Here is a 20,135-nt window from a genome sequence, read left to right on the forward strand (position 1 = left end):
ATAGGAGCGGGTGAGTAAAACATCGCTTAAGTGACAGCGTCTCACAATAACCAGGTCTAGTTGGTGCCAATGTTTGGAGCGCGGGTGGCGCCAGGATACCTTGTGCTGTGGTTTTGTGTTGAAGAAGGAGTTTGTAATGCACAGATCATTGATAGTGCAGAACTCGAGCAGACGTTGCCCATTGTCGTTTATGTTGCCAACACCAAATTTTCCGAGGCAATTCGGCCAGGAGTCATAATCAGCACCCACGCGGGCATTGAAGTCGCCCAGTAATAGGAGCTTTTCCTGCTTGGGTATACCTTGGATGGTAGTCTGGAGTTGGCAGTAGAACTCATCCTTAGTTTCTTCTTGTGAACACAGTGTTGGAGCATACACACTCACAAGGTTCAAGGGCCCATTTTCTGTGAGAAGCCGGAGTGTGAGAATTCGCTCTGTACCCTTCTCTCTCGGTTCAATTGAGTCTAATAGAGAGTTCTTTATGGCAAAACCTACACCATGCTGTCTGGTTTCCTGTGAAGCTTTCCCCTGCCAGATGAATGTGTAGTCACTTTCTCGCAAGGTCCCTGAGTCTGCCAGACGGGTTTCTTGTAGAGTGGCAATGTCTACATTAAGTCTCAGGAGTTCATTGTTAATCACAGCTGTTTTTCTAGCGTCACTTATTTCCTGGAGATCATCAGACAGTCCTGGAGTCATTGTTTGCACATTCCAACAACCAATTCTGAGAGTTTGTTTCTTTCCTTTGGTCTTGGGTACAATGGGTACAGTTCGTCTTTCAGGCTCTTGAAGCCCTAAGCCCAGCGCACCCTTCAAGGCAGACGGACTGTGGCGGGGCAACACCCTACTGGCTGGGGGCTGCCCAGCTTAAGGCGGGCGGTAGCTGCCCAATGAGACGCGATGATCTCTCCCACCGACGGAAGCAGCCCCTGGCACCCTACTCTACGCCAATCGAGTAGAAGGTTTATAACCGGTATCTGCTACTTCCCGTGTTGTAATGCCGCTACAGTACGTATGGCATGGAGTGGCCTCTCCAGGATACATTGTACATAGTCAATTTCAATATTACATACATACACATACAATAAGTACAAGGACGTAGAGGGTAGTACTAGCCTGGGAAAAGAAGAGATGTTTGGGGGACAGGCTGTTTCCCACGCAGCAAGTCCCCCCTCTCCACTCCACTGGTGTGGTCCAACGGAACGGCAAGCCGATACAGTTGGGCACCAGTGGAGTCGCAGGACTGTGGCGGGCGGGGTCGTCCTCACCCCGTACAGTGCTAGACTGTCCACTGCCCACGCACACACCCATGGTAAGGGAAACCCACCCAGCAGGATAAACTGAGGGCATTGGTGGGGACAGGGTCCACCGCTCCTCAGTCCCACTGGAGGTAAAGGTAATTTTTGTGTGCGGGCTGACATGGCCTCCCTTTGTGAATAGAGCCACACACACCCTAAAGGGAACCCCCTCTATTCGGCCCCTAAAGGGAAACCCCACTCTTTTCAGGACGTGCAGTCCTTTTTTCAGGACATGCAATGTCCCTGCCAGAGGGGCAAAGGTAATTTGCTGTGTGTGGGCCAAACTGCTGAATGGCCTCCCTTTGGTACATATTTTAGCATGTTTTGATAGCCCGGTGTTCCAATAGGAGGGATCAACAGGCAGTACAACATGCGCATTTCTCTGGCACATAGCACAAGCCCAGCTTCAACAGTGAGTGAAGTCAGGCATACAAATCAGCATGTGCATCAGCAAGTATCTTACCAAGAGATAATTCGGACATGGACTTACTAATACCGAGGACCACGGAAAGTCGTTTTCTGCTGCTCTCCGGTAAGTCAAGTCAGACCCCTATGGCTACGATAATGGTATTCACATAGCCCTTTAGAGACCGTGAGTTCCATGGTATCCACGCTGTCTAGAACATTGGAAGGTCACAAGAACTCACAGTTTCCTCTCACCACCTTTTATTCTTTTTTGCAACCGGTGCAATGCCCGAGTGGGTAAAGTTTTCGCCTTGCATACGGTAGGTCGTGATTCCGATCCCCGGCCAAGTCATGCCAAAGACTTTGCAAATGGTACATGCTGCTTTCTCTGCTTAGCACTCAGCATTTGGGAAAGAATATGGAAGATGAACACACGCCACTATCAGTGGACTAGCCCCCTGCTGTATTGATTGCACAAAGTTGTGTGGCCCAGGGCTACTGAAACGGAGATGGGCACCGCCCTATGCGCCATCAGGGGCGGGGAGGACGTTTGACTCTGGCCTTTTACGCTCAACTAACACCAGTAACAGATTTCTACATTTGAGTGAAGCAAAGAAAGTCGTCAAAAGCCTTTGTCAAGTACACGACGCCCAGCTAGGAATATCAGGAAGCGAACTATAATCGACTTAACAATATCTATTTCTTGTCCGCTAGTTTAGTAACTTCGCCGACACCATTAAAATAAAACGTGCACAGGTTGTAGCTTAGATTTTAATGTATTTTTTGCCTAATTAAAAACGGAAAGGCCCGGAAACATCATCATTATCGCGCTCGAAAATCAGCTTTGTATCGCAAATCGCACGTTAAAAAGTTAAATCTACTTAATGTGGTAAAAACCGCCAGAATACAGCATTCCCAGAACGTGTAAGCGAGTACGTTGTTTCAACGGATACGTTTTTAGAAAGTGAAAAAAAATTCTTGTTTACAATGAATTCGAAGGTACAAGTTGAACACAATGTTAGCCTTCTACTTGTCCTCGCCTTATCAAAGGTAATAACTGCTCTGTCAGTAAACCAGACATGCATTCCTACTGGGTGCGAGAGTAAACCGTTCACGTCGTGCGTCCGACGCACAAAATGATTTTTGAGAACGGACCTCAGTCTATCGGTTCGATGGGTTGCATATCATGTAACAATACTGACCATATCAATAGTTACAGTGATAGGCCGACTACAAAGTGTTTTCCCGATGTGGAACGGCTCGCGTTCATAAGAGGTTTTGAGCACGGTAAACTATCGTCAGAACGTCTGGCTACAATCCGGTCTTCTCGTCTCATAAGTCTGTTTCTGACTGATTCAGGAATAACCCAGATAGACAGGGCCACATTCAAAGATTTCACGACGTTAGAACATCTGAATTTAGATGATAAATGTTAACACTAATTTCCCACAACTGGCACAGTGATTCGGCACCACCTCATGGATATAACCTGACTCATCTTTCAATTTCCAGCAACATGATCTCCAGTGTAGACGCAGCGTGTTTTCAGTACCTTAACCAGCTTGTCTGGTTAGATTTAAGTCACAATGCACTGCAAGAGGTACGTAATCACTGGTTTATTGGGCTCAAAGTGCTTTCGCAGCTTTTTTTGAATGGCAACAAGATTGAAACGATTCCAGAAAATGCATTCGAGTCCTTGAAGCGACTTAACTATCTGGATTTACTTAACAACAGCATCGTATGTTTACAAAGAGAAGCTTTCTTGACTCTGTCAAATGTCGAAGTTTTCCACCTAGCACTAAGCGGGAATAGCCTCCTTGATACCAAAGCACAGGTTATAGGTAATGTAGCATGGGTGGCTAGGCATGCAAACTGCCTGTACGGCACAAGGCAGTGGATAAGATTCGATGTAGGTGATACGGGTCTGATTATGAATTATGATGCCACTGAAAAAATCTTCGTCATTGACTGGTTCAGTATTCGTCAAGACAACGCCCCAAACAGTTTTCATATATGTAGACCACTATCAGACGACCTTCGGTTAGGTGGTTTTACGGCTCACCCTCCATTCATAGTCATAGTAGCGACTAAAAAAAGCATAACAGTAAATCGGTTTCTACCCAATGTTCTGAGATGTGGACATCTCCTCCCGGCATCAAGTTGGCTTTAAAGGGGTCGTCTAATTTAAGACTATCTAGTGTAAACCTGAGTGGTAACAATATTGGGAATGGATCCATGGTTTTTGGTGTTGTGGCAGAAGTACAGAAAAACTTTCAGAGATCCAAGGCAAGAAATCAGAGCGAAGTCAGAGAACATTCTGTGGCGACAGTGCCCTGTTACGCTCTCATGCAATACATCAGATACGTTTCGTACATCAACATCTCTAAGATAAGGCAAGCAAATGACACAACATGTCAGCCAGCTGCTTCAACCATAGACAAAAATGTAGCACCCATGATCACAGCTCCGGCTGTTTGCCATGAAAGAAGAAAAAACGTTTTTGTGACGTCAACCAACGTACTCCCTAGCGTAACGCCTTATATAGTTGCAGCATCCACCTTCTGGATGCCTCTGATTGTACGTTTCATAGTGGCAGCTTTATTTATTATAACATGCGCTATAGCAATGTTTACCTACCGAAAAAGAAGAGGTCACAATCAAAATCCTAATTTAGCTTTTCCAATTAGCGCAGTGAGTGCCTTACAGAGAAACCCAATGTACAGTGGTAATGCACAGGGGTCGCCCCTAACAAAGAGTCTGCAAGGATTCGACGCAATGTACAGTCAGATCAATGGTGACGAAGTGTACGACGCTTCAGGACACGACTATAGTGAAACAAAAGAAGAAGATATTAGCACATCTGAAGTAAGGGACAATACGTACAGTCAAATCAATGAGGACGAAGTATACGACGCTTCAGGACACGACTATAGTGAAACAAAAGAAGAAGATATTAGCACATCTGAAGTAAGGGACAATACGTACAGTCAAATCAATGAGGACGAAGTGTACGCCGCTTCGGGACACGACTACAATGGAATAAAAGATGAAGATACCAGCGTTGAACACGTATTGGACACATCTGAAAGAGGCGGCAATATGTACAATCAAATAAACGAGGAAGAAGTCTACGACCCTTCGCACCATCAATACTGTGAGGTGAAAGATGAGGATGTCAAAAAGTAGGAGAAGAAGATGGGAAAGTGGCGGGGACATGAAAGATGCCCCTGAACAGGACCACAACGACATTGTGACGTTTTATGCAGCTTCAGCTGACGTAAGATTGCCCAATACTAGAAATGTAGGGGGCAATACTTCGGTGTATCATTCAGACAAAATTACGGCAGCCCCGGTAGAATTAAGATTAAATAGTCTGACAGTCAGTCAGTCAAGTGGTAACAGCTTAAGACTTGACAGAATCATCAAGGCACCTTGAGTGCGCCATCGAGGAGGAAACGACACACGTACAAAGCTCATGTAAGTAACATCGAGCCAAGTGCACTGCTTTTTTAGCCCATGGGGCGTGCCATGTACTGTGTTTACACGTTCCTTTACGTACGTATGGGGAAATTCCCAAAGCTTTTTCTTCTGCAATATCTTTTTAAAGATACAGTTTGAAATAAGCTGGACTTGCTTGCATTTGAAATTGACAAAAATTGTCACAGTAAATATTTTGTGAACATGTTGAGATGATTATATATGTTTAACAATAAAGTAAGATTCTGTGTCAGAGTGCCATTAAACTATTGACGATCAGTGACGATGGACATCCAACATAAGATGCTTGAAATCTCAAACGCTTCGTCTTCCTTTTTCCATACATTATTTATTCATCCCTCAAAGCAAACAAAAAAGTTAAAATGCCATTACTTTCATTCCAATATATCATAATATTCAAAAGAAATATATAAAAAACACGAATATGGAAAATGTATAATCATTTTTTAACCCTATGGATCCTTTTAGGTCATGTTGATTTGATCAGTTTGATGACATCCTCTGAGAACCCCAAAACTGACCCCCAAAACCTTTTACTTTATGAAATGTAATTGGTCATGTAATGAAGGTAGAGCAGATTACCAGACAAAAAGAGTATGGTATATTAAATGATAGAGTAACACATACAAATATTGAGTAACACATACACATGATTACACCTATCAAACCGTTAACTTTCAATTGATAAACGCTTAATTACTGAACACTACGGTTACAAGTAGGTTCCTACATGCCCGTAGGTTAAAATATCAATCTCCGTGGTTAAGGTACAAAACAAGCTCACGGAAGTCTGCTCAGCTTCCTGCTGAATTCATGCATAAATTACATGTGCATTATGTAGTAGGCCGGAGTTAATACAATAAGGGACGATACCACACAGACGAAGGGAGTGTCAGACTGTAATGCTAAAAATACTGATAAAGGCCCAAAAATGCAATCTTTGCTTAGGACCTCAATAACTATGCACACACACACCATAAACAGAGTTCTACGCCCCCGTACCTTCACTCAAAGTGTGTAATCTTTACAACAGATATTCTTTCTCATTCTCCTTTATTATGCAAACAATGGCCGTATCTGCATAACACATATTAGTTGACCATCTCCTATCAAAAATTATAGACAAAGAAGTTGACCATATTCTATTAAATATAAAATATAGACCCAAATAACATAAGTAGACAACCTTACCCTGGAAAGAACGCCCTGTCTGATCATTTAGGCAAATGCATAATGAATATTCAACGATTCTCACTATCACATAATTTCCAAATTGCTCAGCATCCAAAATCCCAACATTAGCACTTTGGAATAGCATCATTTTAACTGATTATGCGAATTCGGTATTTATTTGCATAATTTCCATCCATCAATGATGTTCTCTTTCTCGCTTTGTGTCAAGTAGTCCTACGATATCATGGAACAAAGCGGGCTTGTATTTTTTTCTCATTGGATTCATAAACATACACAGAAACACTTCCGATACTTACCTCACATCACCGGGTCCCTCGACCTCCAGGTCGTTGGGGAAAAAGGGAAGATAACTTAAAATAAAATAAAATACAATGTTAACGTTATATACCGTTACAAGTTTTTTTATGTTATAACACAGCACTAAATGCATGAAAATCTAGCCAAAGGATCTTGAGTTATTAAATAATTGATAACACAACCAAAATCAGTGCCTCCGCCGCATGCGCAGGACGGTCTGCATGGGGGTATTTCATGAGGGTTACAAAGCATAACAGTTACATTGACTAATAAGAAAGGTTATCAAACAACATCCAGAATAACCGGAAAGTTGTTTAATCAGTCTCATTGATATGATAACGACCAACAGAAAAAATGCCTTACTTTAGTAGGAAATATGCTCGTCCCTTTTATATTTAGGTCTGCACAATTCTTAGGTGTGCATGTGAATCGCTAACACTGTGCGAAAGGGTGTGATTTCCGGACGTTTCTATGTTTGTAAACATCCGGATTGGGAACGTTTCCGGATGTATCTGGGCAATATCCGGACAAAATGTAATATGACCCCCCTACGTTTTCGGATGATTTCAGGAGTCCGGAACGGGACCAAATATTAACGTCTCATATCCAGATTTCAGGTAATGGAACGTTTTCGGACCGTCTTTGGGGACAAAACACGTTTCGAACATTTCGTACATATCCGGATAATTTCAGGAGTCAAGAATGGGACCATATAATCATGTCGTATATTATAATGTATTCCAAATACGAGACCAGATTAATCACCCATAACTGTACTGTTATCGATAATGTTTTGTTTACTCTATAGGGAAGGTTACAATCAGTCGAGTAAAATACTTGGTTGTAAACAAAGATTGTTGTTATTCAGCGACTTACCAACCTGAACAAACAGTTTATGGAGAATGTCGTCAGATTTGATAAAAATCTTTGCCCATGCATACAACAGGCAAAACCAACTCTTAATCTGTTACAAAGATAAACAATCTAATTTTTTTTAAATAAAAAAAAAATGGCCTTTATTAAAAAATGTAGGTAGAAAATGTTCAATGACGACATAACTGAGCATGGTGTTACGATACATTCTTCAGTTTTATTTTTTTTCACATCTTCATTGACATTGGAATGATTGTTGGCATTTTATTACATTTTATGATTTTTTTCTCAATTTACAGCACATATTTGCCCATTTTGCATTTACTTTGTATGATTCCCAGTATGGTGCAAAACTTTTATTATTTGAAAATGGCCATAAATTGATGTGCATGAATGTCATAAAGACTAAATAAACATGGCCTTGTTGATAAGTAAACAGATTCTGACTGGTATATTTACTTTTATCTTACAAATATTCAAGTGTACAGAGGGGCAAGATACATTATTTACAAGCAACGGGTTGTCATATATTGCACAAGTCATAAAGTTTATCTATATATCTTACATTTTTTAAAATTCAACCATTTGAAATTGAGTTAAAATCTCTCTTTATATATTTTGATTCACTTGTCATACTTCAATACTTCTTTAGACAGTAAGTAGACAGAAAATGACAGTGAGATACAACATTTTCTCAACAAGTTTCCTATTCAAAAGCAGAAACTATAATACTACAAATTAATTTCTTTTTACAGTTTCCAAGTTTAAGGTTAGAAGAATGATTGTAAACCTGCATGTACAGTGATTTATTATAGGTTTACCAATTTGACCAACCGCTGATGTCACATATGTGCAAGATTAAAAGATGACAATAAGGTCATGTGTTTGAAATTCTTGCGAGTTTACATTCAGAAGTGACCTGTCAATACTGATCCTGAAGACGGTGACAGTATATTGTTGAAAATTTGATCCATGTACACATTTATGTTGGAAGAAAGTTAAATACTATAATTACTACCAACACAGTTGAGTTTATATTGATAGGGCATGAATGTGCAATAAAGGCTATTATTATTATGATGATGTCACCATCATAACTGTGAAAATATAACCATGAGCATTTCCAGATTCTGACTATCCTGACTCTGTAAGATCCAAACACAATTTGTTCTAGATAGGGGTGGGTATGTAATAACCCGGTCCAGTACCGGACCTGAACCTAATCATATGTAAAAACGTAAATGGGCGATACTCAAAACAATGGTCCCTTCTCTACAAAGGACTATGTTTGGTGGAGTATCCGACGTTCATTGATATTTCAAAGCATATTTGACTTTAGAAGCTTTGTAAAAATTGACTATCAACTCTCCTCTCCTGTGCTCTTATTCTTTTCTTGGATCGGTATGTCTTAAAAAAGTGAGAGCCTGCCGTTAAAATCTGTTGGTTTTTGAATCGGTCAAATGATTTTTTTCAGGTCCGTTTTTTCTCTAAGAAAAAAGGTTTTGTAACGGCAGTGTACTGGTACCCACCCCTAGTTCTAGATTAATAGCTGGTCTCACACCAGTCTGGACTGAAGAGACACCAGGTGGGGGAGGTGGCACTGCAGCTTGTCCAGTGCATCATGGGACATCTGGCTACACAGAGAAACGTCCAGTTTCTGCAGACAGTGGCAGTATTGGCTGATGGACGCCAGCGTGCAATTGGTCAGCTTGTCGTTACAGGAGATGTCAAGGAACGTCAGTCGCTGCAGACGTTTCACGACTTTCGTCACCCCATCATCTGTCACCTGAGAAATAGTAGCCGGGATATCAAATAGCGAAGTACAAAATTTAGTGAAATACTTTCAATTAAGTATTCTTTTAGGCTTGTATCATAATGTCTGCACTGGTGCAGGTAACATTAAAAATAACCTGCACCAGACAAATTTTACCTGCAACACTCTGAATTTAGGAAGCATAGATCATGCTAAAACTTCAAAGGCTATTGCTAATTTTTTGGGAATTCATACTTTATAATTGGTAATAGTCAATGCAGCTAATAACAATCCATATACACCTACATTATAAGACATTATGTATAAGACCCAGAACTTGGACCAGTGCAGGTTAGTTGCAGGTAGACACCTGAGAAATACCTGCACAGCTCCAATTTTACCTGTACTAACCTGAGTTATGCTCATCACTAATTTCTGGAAGCACAGTCAACATAATAATAGACACATGCATGCAAAACGCCTTCAATTTTTTGGACTTTTAAAGCACAGTTGCCATACATTAACAGACACTGTGCTGCCACTTTTGTCATTCAGACTACTTAAATTTTTAACAGTTTTATCTGCAACAAACAGGAATTTTGTAATGCAATGGCCACAGTCTTTAATATGCAATATGTATAGTTTGACAAGTATCTATCTGTTTATTGACTGTTTCAATCTGTCCTCTGATAGCAGGTGGTTGCTTGCAAAAGGTGGTTACTAATAGTAATACAGACTTAATTGTATTACAATAACTTACCTGGTGGCATTGGCTGATTGACAGCTCTTCCAGGCTGGGCACATTTGTTGCTATGGCAACCAGGCTCTGGTCAGTCACCCCTGTACACATGTTCAGTCTGAGACACACCAACTCTCTGAACCTGTGGGAGGGGGAGGAAACATGACTCAGTCACCCCTGTACACATGTTCAGTCTGAGACACACCAACTCTCTGAACCTGTGGGAGGGGGAGGAAACATGACTCAGTCACCCCTGTACACATGTTCAGTCTGAGACACACCAACTCTCTGAACATATGGGAGGGGGGGAGGAAACATGACTCAGTCATCCCTGTACACACGTTCAGTCTGAGGCACACCAACTCTCTGAACCTGTGGGAGGGGGAGGAAACATGACTCAGTCACCCCTGTACACATGTTCAGTCTGAGACACACCAACTCTCTGAACATATGGGAGGGGGGGAGGAAACATGACTCAGTCATCCCTGTACACATGTTCAGTCTGAGACACACCAACTCTCTGAACCTGTGGGAAGAGGGGGGGGGACAAAAATGACTCAGTCACCCCTGTACACATGTTCAGTCTGAGACACACCAACTCTCTGAACATATGGGAGGGGGGGAGGAAACATGACTCAGTCATCCCGTACACATGTTCAGTCTGAGACACACCAACTCTCTGAACCTATGGGAGGGGGGAGGGAACATGAACAAGTTCAATCTAATTAATTTTTTTAGGTCATCTGCAAAATGGAACATCAAGAATACAGCAATCTTTAAATTCTATTTGAGTTAATAGTGAAGACTAACAATTATATTATTAAGTAGTCAGTAGGGCTGGGTACCGGTACAGAAAATTCAGGTCCAGGTCCGGTTCAGGTCCAAAGGATCGGGTCCAGGTCCGGACCTGAACCTGGACCTGATTCAGTATGACTCATACCAATGGTCCATTTCACTACAAAGAAATCTGTTTGGTGGAGTATTAGACCTACACTGGCGTTTTAAAATCCTACAACGCTAACTGCACCTGTACGATGTCTGTAAAACTTGGTTGAAATTACTATAAACTCTACTCTACTTCACTCTTGTTTTCTTTTCTTCCACTGCAAGCGCCAAAACGTGTGAATGCCTTATAAAATAATCTGTTAATTTTCTAATCGGTCCAACATCCGGTCCGCCTAATTTTTTCAGGTCCAGTTTTTCTGGACCGGTCCAATAAGAAAAACCGGTTTTGTACCGGTACGCTGTACCGATACCCAGCCCTAGTAGTCAGGCATTACTTGTGATATATTATATAGTTACTTGTACAGGTTTGGCTATATAGTACATATCAGAAAATGTAATATTGTATTTTGTTTTCATATAATTTTGAAAATCAAGTAGTCACCTGATTGCGCATGTGATTCCCAGATCACTCAGCTGCTGGCAGGTGCTCAGGTCCAGCACACGCAGTCGTGCCAGGTGCTGTAACCCAGTCGGCTTCCCAGCATCATGTTGTGCTAACACTACGAGAGCTTCTTCCTGCGTTATCTGTACCAATAAAGTACAACGTACTGAAATCATGTATACAGCAGCTCTCGCTCTTGTGCATTTTGTACCATGTAGAATTATGTGTATAGGCTTATGTGTATCAACACCTTAAATTCAAAATGAATGTTAACAGTTCTGTTTTACTGTTATTTTGTTGTCTAACCCTTACTTCTCTGGATCTGCCAATGACCTCAATGAAAAATGGCCAATTTGAGCTCCTCGTGAATAAACAAAGGGTCAAACACACAAGAATAAAACTAACTTTGCAAAGTATTACAATCGTCATGTGTCCTTCATTTTCATTAGTCGGAAAGAGTCTATATGTACAAATCAACTAAGAACAAATAGTCTGGTAACCAGCTGTATTATAGCTCCCAAGTCTCTTCTCGGTATTTGCGGAAAGGACAGAAGAGACTCGGGAGCTACAATTTGGCCAGCTACCAGGCTAATGTCATAATAATACTTTAGTCTTATGATTGAAACTTCACGCATTAACTGGTAAATGTTCACTCAGATGATGTAATTCTTTAAGAGAAAGATTACCTAAGTTAAGGTACAGTAAAAGCCACTTAATTGCACAATGAATTACCGCACACTTTGCACAGAACCCCCAAGTACCAAACAGGTGCTGTATTACTTAGAACTTTGCACCACCCAGATGATTGCATGAAAAGTTATGGCTAATGGGGTGTGCAATTAAAAAGCCTCTACAGTATAAACAAAAGTAATTGAAAAGCAAATAAAGAAAGAGACTACAAGTTACCTTACACACAGTCATGTCAGCAGCAGAGGGAGGACTGAAGAAACCAATGGTGCCAAAGTTGCGGGAAAACCTCCCGCCATTCAGTTCACACAGACGGCTCGAACCTACCTCCTCGCTAGGCTTCTCCAGTCCCAGAATTCCGTAGTCCGTGACGTTCTTGCACCAAGCCACACTTAGACGTTTCAACTCTGGAAGGAACGCCGCAATTGCGTGCATGCTACGGTCTGTGATTGCGAGGCAAGACGTCAAGTCTAGCTCTTTCAAGTGTGGAACGGCCTTACCGAGCGTTTCAACAAACTCGTCGCGTACAAGCGTGCAGTGGGCGAGACAGACGGATGCGAGATGCAGCATGGGTTTCGAAGAGAGGCCCGAAACGAGCGCTTTGGAGGAGATCTGCGGACATTCCGCGAAATTGATGTACTGTAGATCTGGAAGGGTGTATAGCTTGGAAGCGGCACTGTCTCGCATACGCCTGCACTTGGAAAAGTTCAGATACTGTATCTGTGGAACGTATGTCTGAATGTGTAGTACAGTCTGTGAGGTAAGTTCTCCACACATTGCAACATCCAGAGAAGTCAAACCATTTTGCTGCTTCACTAAGGCCAAGATGTCATCGTCGTTTAAGTCTCTGTTTCCTGCAATGTTCAGTTCTCGTATCGCGAGCCCTGATACCATAGCCAGCTCTCGGAGCGAGCTGCCTGGCAGCCCTGTTTTGCTCAAGTTCAAGCTCGTCAACTTCTTTCCCTGCCTTTCCAGAAATGCTTTGATATTCACAAAAGTGAGCACAGAAGTTGACGCACGCGTTTTGGATTCTTTATCGTATGGGCTAAACTCGTACGAGATGGTGCATCCGGACAGTGACAACTTCTCAACGTTTGGCATTACCGTAACAAGCCTGTTAAACACGCAGTCTGATAGGTGTCGTAGCGAACCCAAGTTCAGTTCCCGCACATTTACCAATGACTTTTCAGCCGCCTGGAAATCGTTTGGTTTCCGGAGCAAGTTTCCTGACAGGAATAGGCTGTTACACAGACTCAGGTCCAGTTTTCTGAGATTACAACAATGAGGAATGATCACCATGAACGTTCCTTCTGTTATATCTGAACCCTTGAGGGAAAGACTCTGAAGGTGCTGCCCAAGGTGCTGACAGGCTTTCTTGACCACCTCCTTAGACCTAGAAGATCCGTCCATGTCGTTTAAGATGAGATTTGGACTCTTTCTGAGCCCAAACTTTTGAACAGTTGAGCCAGAGGTGAAGGGCGTGAGGAGGTGGAACACGGTGTTGGTTTGGAGGGCGGGGTCGAGCGAGGCTTCGTACCACTGTCTGTTGACGAGAGCCGACGCCTTCCTGTCCCCAACACTAAGGAACCGCATCACGTGGGCGATCACCTAACAGTTAGAAAAAGGAAATAATTTTATTTTTCTGAAATACCTTCAATGTTACAACCTTCCAAGTTTACACCTGATGGATTACTGACGGATGACTGAAATGAACTAAACGGTTCACATGGAATTAGAAATATCACTGTAAAAAGCCTACACATGCACGTATATTGTGTACATAGTCTGTAAATGCAGAAACTTTCACGGTGGTTTAATGTTCACGGTTTTCGCGGTGACTATGGATCAAACTAAAATTGATCAGGAACCAAATTGCAATTTTTTTTCTTTTATACTTTGTAAATATTGGTGTTAACAGCTTGTGCCGCTAATAACAATTTCCATATACACCTACATTATAGGGCATTTATGTTTTATGTATGAAACCAAGGAAATGGACCAGTGCAGGTTAGGTGCAGGTAGACAACAGAAATACCTGCACAGCTCCATTTTTACCTGCACTAACCTGCTTATGCAGGTGGTATTTCATACAGACTTATTTGGTCCAGTTGATACACTGGAAAGGTCCCCTACACTTTTTTTCAAATTAAGGTGGTAAGGTGGTACTCTCGGACTAGGTAGGTAGGTAGGTAGGTTGTTTTACCCGCCTTAGGTGTCTAACAAGACTACTAAGACATGTGCAAGTATAGGGATCTAAACACAAAAAAGCATACTTTTGAGCACCAAATTTAAAGTTGTGCGCCATAGATTTGACCGTAGGTGCATTGCTGCACCTGGATATATGTGTGGAATTACTAACGGGCTGGACTAACAATGCTCAATCAATCAATGGCAAATTAACGAGGGCCATTTGTTCAGTATAACGTCACTAGTAACGTTACCTGCTCCCCAATTTCGAGTGTTGTTGTTGTTTGAACTAGCTATAGTGCTGTTGCAGCTAAAAACACAGCCCCAAAAGTGATGAAATATAATCATGTCAACAGAACAGTTTAAGTGTTGGACGTTTTATTAAAGACAGGCTGACTCGAAGTCATATGATCTCATGTACTTTGCCCTCTCGAGTTTGCTAAACCCCCCTCCCCCATATCTTAACGAACGTTTTGCCATATTTCCCCTTGAAACAGGAACATGGCATTAACACAGAAGGAAAATTGTAAAACATTTCACGATTTGGATCTGTTTTAGTCTCATATCTGTCATTCTAGTCATAAAAAAACACGAAGGAAAACAGAAAACATACCTCAACCGGCAAGGTGGCTGCCATCTTTGTTTTGTAACAAGGTGCTCTGGTGACGTCATTATACAGTCCCGATGATGGCCGGTAGGGGGCGCTGTTGTCGTTATCGGTACGCATGTCGCAGATTTACTGTTTTCTGGAGGCGGGGTTGGATGGGGGGTAGGCTCCGGGAAAGCTGTTCATTTACGACCGAGGTATTGATATTGGTTGTGTTGACAACAATATATAGTATAGTTGTCACATGTAACTGTAACGTTGCATTCTCGCTGCACTTGCGTCAAGCTTGCGTCACTGTGGGGTCCGTTCACTGCGTCACTGTTTTGTTGTTTTCCCCGATTGTTTATAATTTAGATTTTGCGTAATACGTAAAAGTGACTAAGAAGACGACAAAATACACAAAAAGTACGAGAATTCGTTGTTTATATCTGAAATTGTTGATTATCTTTAGAGATGGCTGTTTTACATATTCTTTATGGTGACAGGAGACAAAAAAAAAAAAAATGTCACAAATATATACTTAGTTCTGTTTTTGTCCAGATTAGGCCATGCCGGCAAAGCCAGTATTCAGCCAACCAGATCGGCCATACAGCTATGACGTCATGTTACCACCAGATCCGAGCTGAGTGTTCAAGGTTCCGGGCCGGAGTTCAAATCTGTTAATTTACAATAGATAATCCTGGGAAAAAGACATTCTCCATAGATGCATTGAATACCGGAATATTGCTCAACATACTGCGCATGCTCCGGTTGACGTCTACTTGGAATCCAGACGCTAATTAGGCATCTGCGAGGCGCATGCGCGCTTTCGTTCACCCAGTCGTGAGAAGTACACCACGCCTGTCTGCTATACCTCAGTCTGAAACAGGTACAGAGTTGCAATTATTACGGTGACCAATTAACTATAAATGCTGATCCAGGAAGAAGGAACTTTCGCCGTAGAAGGCTGAAGGCATGTTCCTTTCTTTTATTTTCGTACTTGTTTAAAAAACAACAAGTAATATTCAGAGCGGAATTTAAGCAAGTCGACAACACGGCTGCTAATTAGTCTACTGTTATTGTTGTTAGAAGCTATGTAACAGTTGTTTCACGAAACCCCATCGTACAGTTGTAATTCACTTGGCCTAGCAGTCTAGGGATAAAAAATGCTGTAAAATATAAAAATGTCCGGGGGGGGGGGGTAGCTATAGGGTGGTGCCGGAACGTTTCAGCTAAACACTTATATAATCAGCACACAACGCGAGTGATGTGTGGTCTAAACCCAGACGCAAATGAAGACGTCCAAGCATTCCTACCCTCACATTATATATATATATATAGAGAGAGAGAGAGAGATAGATAGATATGGCAACTGTAATTACCTTTGCAAGTTAGTGTGAATCAAGTATAGGGCCTGCAGTTTCTCTTTGGATGACTAGCAATGAATTTTGGAGATTAAAAATATTTGAAAATGTAAGATTAATCTACTTTTGAGTGAAAATGTGTGTCATTGGTGTCCAAAGAGAAGTTCCAAAACGTCGCCAGGGAAATCTTCGAAAGCAAAGCAGTTGAAGACAGGTTATTTTTATTTCATTTTATGCTGGTCTTTTTATAGTTGTCACTAAACAAAAAAAATGTCGGCCTGCCTTTGAGCAAGCCGATATTACTTATTGCATAAGAGCAGCCACTGATTATTTTCTGTTATTGTGAGCCAAAGGAAAAAAAAAAGTTTTGATTGAGACGTAAGATATTTTTCAGCATCCTCCTTCATAGACTTGGTTTACTTGATATAGCAGAAGATGTTAAAGACATATGCGCATTATTATAAAAGCAAGGATAGGCGGTGTCAGATAATTGCAAACATTTGTTAGCATGAAAGAAAATAGCAACCTATTCACAGCGCATGCTCTGGCTGACGTCTGCTCGGATCCAGACAATATCAATTAATCTGCTCAGGCGCATGCGCGCTCCCGTTCGCTCACTTGTGAAAAGTACAAGTAAGCCTGTCTTCTACCTCGGTCTGAGTAAGGTACAGGTAGGGCAATTATTACAGTAGCTCGGTAGATGATATATAAATAAGAGAAAATGAACAGAGAAAGAGCTTCTAAAATGCAGATTGGATTTTCAATAACTGGTTCATGCTGCTTTCAACTGCTGATTAATAGCAGAATATACCGGGCGAGCTTTGAGCAAGCCAACATTGTAGCGACAAATTACTTTTTGTTATGGTCTCCTGAATCAGTTAAACAGTTTCTCGTGCTACTAGTTTTCTAAACGTGGATACTCGAGTTACGAGAGCGCGGTGAGAAAAAAATAAGCTTTTGGAAGGAAGGTAGTTCAAATAGTCCCTCTGTATAAGTGTAGTTTACTTGTATGATGGGGCATTTTATTCGTGCGGGGCAATCAAATTCTGTATAAGACACCGAATCAGACGTCTTCCTGACAACCTACTCTTGACATGTAAAGCCTATATATAGGCGCCTAGGCTTAATACATTTTTTGCAAACAATTATAAAGTATGGATAGGTAGTGTCATTTTTTAAACATATTGTTACCGCATTAATCTAGAGAAACCTGCACAGTGCACATGTCATGGCCTGGTCAAAACCCAGGCGCTAATACTCCTTTCACATCGGGCACTTTTTTATCGGACAACTCGTCAGCGATCTCTTAGTTCCATTTTCAGCAGTTATACGGCTGGTGCCTTCTCTATCGATATCTTTTTTATACATTCTCATAATTCCACCAGGTGTAGTTTTACCGCCACCTAAAAAACGTTGTTATAGAGGCCTTCTCAAGATTGTTTTCAACACCTAAATATCTGAATTGTATTACATTTAAGATATTTAACATTCGGTGTTCAAGACAATCTTGGGAAGACCTCTATACTAACGTTTTTTTGCATTTTGCCGCCTTAGCGGCAAAATGCTCTGAGGCCAGAATAGTGGCCGTTGTGATGTTGAGATGAACGGACCTGTTCAATTCATGCCAAACATTTCTATACCTGTTAAAACAGGCATTTTTTCAACAAGTTCGCACTGGCGCAGTGGTTAAAGTTTACGCATTCTAAACCAATGCACCCGGTTCGAATCCGGGGAGGTAGTTTTTTTTTTTCTTTTTTACACCATTAAAATACTAATTTTTACATCCATTTGGCCACACCAATTTATTTCTTTGGTTAACGGATTCGCCGCTACGTTTTTTTTGCCGAATAGAAATAAAAAAAAAAAAAAACAACTTAAAAATGCCCCGCAACAGAGCTCACTCAAAAACAGGCAGTGTAGTGAAATTTGCTGCAGTTCACGCAAATTTTAACAGGTGGCGTCTAGATCTAGATTCAGGCACATATGTGAATCTCTCCATGCGCCAATATCAGGTTTAGTTACTCTGTTCTATTTATATGACATTCTAATAACTAGAAAAAAACGTTCACACACCCAAACATTGGCAAAATGCCAGCTTTTTTAAAAGCACTTGTTTAGGTGGCGGTATAATGACACCTGGTGGAATTATGATAGTCGATGTTATATCAGTTCCCGAGTTTTACAATTCTTCGCTGACTTTTTGGAGGTTGGTTGATGTTCGCCGTTCTTAACATCATGGAAATGTTAACGGCGATATTTGAGTTCCAAGTATAGTCTAGATGTCGGGCGTGTATAGGCAGGCATGCGTCCAGCGCCCAACCCATGTCTCCTTGCAAATGTGAACCTTATTTGAACAAGAAAGTTATCTCTATGCTTTATAGTAGCGTACAATTTGGACATTGTGGCTCCGTTGGCAGCATGTGAGCTGGGTTTATCACACAGTAACGGTTCAATCACCAGTTCTATTTTGCCCTTGCGCTTAATTGATTGTTTAAATAAAATTGAATCTCTAGAACTAATATTTTAGATAAGAAATAGAAGTTTTCTTTCGGACGTTTCGAGTGACATCCATCACTCTTCTTCAGTGTGACAAAAATTACCCGGCAGAGCAATACAGGTTCATCTGACTAGAAAAGTTTGGTCGAACATGTCAATTCACTAATTTTCAAGGATCGTATGAAACGTCACTTAATTGTAAAGCATGTTCGTTCGCACGAGTTGATCTAAAACACCACCTTAAACCAGAAGGGAATAGAGGACTTCGCGTAGAACTTTCCAGTACATGGGACCCCTTTTTGCATCGCAAAGGACAATAACTGTTCCTGTGGTATTGCCTTACCATTGGGAAATATGCGTTAGAAATGATGGTTTAACTTTAAGTTCGCTTTTTTATCGTTGATGATACAGGTACGATCAGGAGAGGAGTTTGCTGAATTGTCAGGAAGGATACCTCGGAAGGAGGATTGTTGCAGAGAGGTTGGTGCTGTTATATTGGTGCTTGTTGTTACTGTTCATTTACAAACATGAAAATATGTCGGCCTTACCTTGAGCAAGCCGACATCACTTATTGGCATAAAAACAGCGCCATGTAATCGCCTGCTATTGGGCGCAGAAGTAATTCTATTCCTACGTTGCGTTTGTCGCTAAAGGTCACTCTCCCTACACCTGCGTCAAGCTTGCGTCACTGCGGGGTTCGTTCATTGCGTCATTGTTTTGTTGTTTTCTCTGATATTTTATAATTTAGATATTGCGTAATACGTAAAAGTATGTCTTAAAAGACGACAAAATACACAAAAAAGTCAGAAAATTCGTTCTTTATCTCTGAAATTCGTTGAGTATCTTTCGAACAACGCAGTGACGCAAGCTTGGCGCAAGTGCAGTGAGAGTGCACCTTACGGGCGTAGCACTTCGGATAAAAGAAGGAAATACAGTCCCGTTTGCACGTCAAACGTATGAAATTGCAACCGCAGTCTATGAAATATCATACACCTTGCTATAAATTGGCGGCATCATTTTCTTGTCGCTGAAGAATTGAGTTCCTTACCAAATCTTAGAACAACCGAATTTCTTTTAATAATTTTAACCCTCAAACACCCGAGTGGGGTCCATTTGGACCCCAGGCGTACATTTTGTAGTGCCATTTGAACATTTTTGATCTGAAGAAAAAATCCTTCCGTGACTTTGTCAGTCAATATGTTTTATACCTTCTCCTAGGTTTTCGCAAAGATTGGTACAATAATGTGGAAATTATAAAGAAAGTTTGTGTTCAGTCCCTCTGGGGTCCAAACGGACCCCAGCAAAAATTTGCAGTTTTTAAAACAAACTTTGGAGGCTAACTCCTTAACCACTTACAGTATGGCTACCAAACTTTCA

The 20,135-nt window shown here is 41.4% G+C and overlaps 2 protein-coding genes across 6 annotated transcripts in view; both read right to left on the reverse strand.

Annotated features, from left to right (window-relative positions):
• The window catches only part of LOC118404941, a gene marked incomplete in the record, with an annotated part of 125,594 nt that overhangs the window by 78,001 nt on the left and 27,458 nt on the right, over positions 1 to 20,135 (reverse strand).
• On the reverse strand, positions 7,757 to 15,040 carry LOC118404942 (F-box/LRR-repeat protein 2-like). Of its 5 annotated transcripts, none has more exons than XM_035804342.1 (5): positions 14,926 to 15,040; positions 12,453 to 13,733; positions 11,439 to 11,581; positions 10,073 to 10,193; positions 7,757 to 9,345 (listed from the first exon to the last, which is right to left on the reverse strand). In XM_035804342.1, the coding sequence occupies exons 1-5, from the start codon at positions 15,037 to 15,039 to the stop codon at positions 9,115 to 9,117; spliced, it is 1,890 nt and encodes a 629-aa protein (XP_035660235.1). In that variant the 5' UTR covers position 15,040; the 3' UTR covers positions 7,757 to 9,114. The 5 variants fall into 5 exon arrangements, 4 of the variants coding, with proteins under 4 accessions (XP_035660235.1, XP_035660234.1, XP_035660237.1 ...); XM_035804341.1 differs by having other exon boundaries at positions 12,345 to 13,733; XR_004829823.1 differs by having other exon boundaries at positions 9,179 to 9,345; positions 10,073 to 10,269; positions 12,345 to 13,733.

The sequence above is a fragment of the Branchiostoma floridae genome, chromosome 17, assembly GCF_000003815.2.
Source record: "Branchiostoma floridae strain S238N-H82 chromosome 17, Bfl_VNyyK, whole genome shotgun sequence".
In the NCBI taxonomy this organism is placed as follows: Eukaryota; Metazoa; Chordata; class Leptocardii; order Amphioxiformes; family Branchiostomatidae; genus Branchiostoma; species Branchiostoma floridae.

Excerpts from the sequence above, each read along its gene's own strand:
- LOC118404942 (XM_035804341.1), bottom strand. The coding sequence starts at position 15,039 with ATGCGTACCGATAACGACAACAGCGCCCCCTACCGGCCATCATCGGGA. Across the intron at positions 10,194-11,438 it reads GGAATCACATGCGCAATCAG|GTTCAGAGAGTTGGTGTGTC; the intron begins GTGACTACTTGA and ends CCCCTCCCACAG. Across the intron at positions 9,346-10,072 it reads CAATCAGCCAATGCCACCAG|GTGACAGATGATGGGGTGAC; the intron begins GTAAGTTATTGT and ends ACTATTTCTCAG.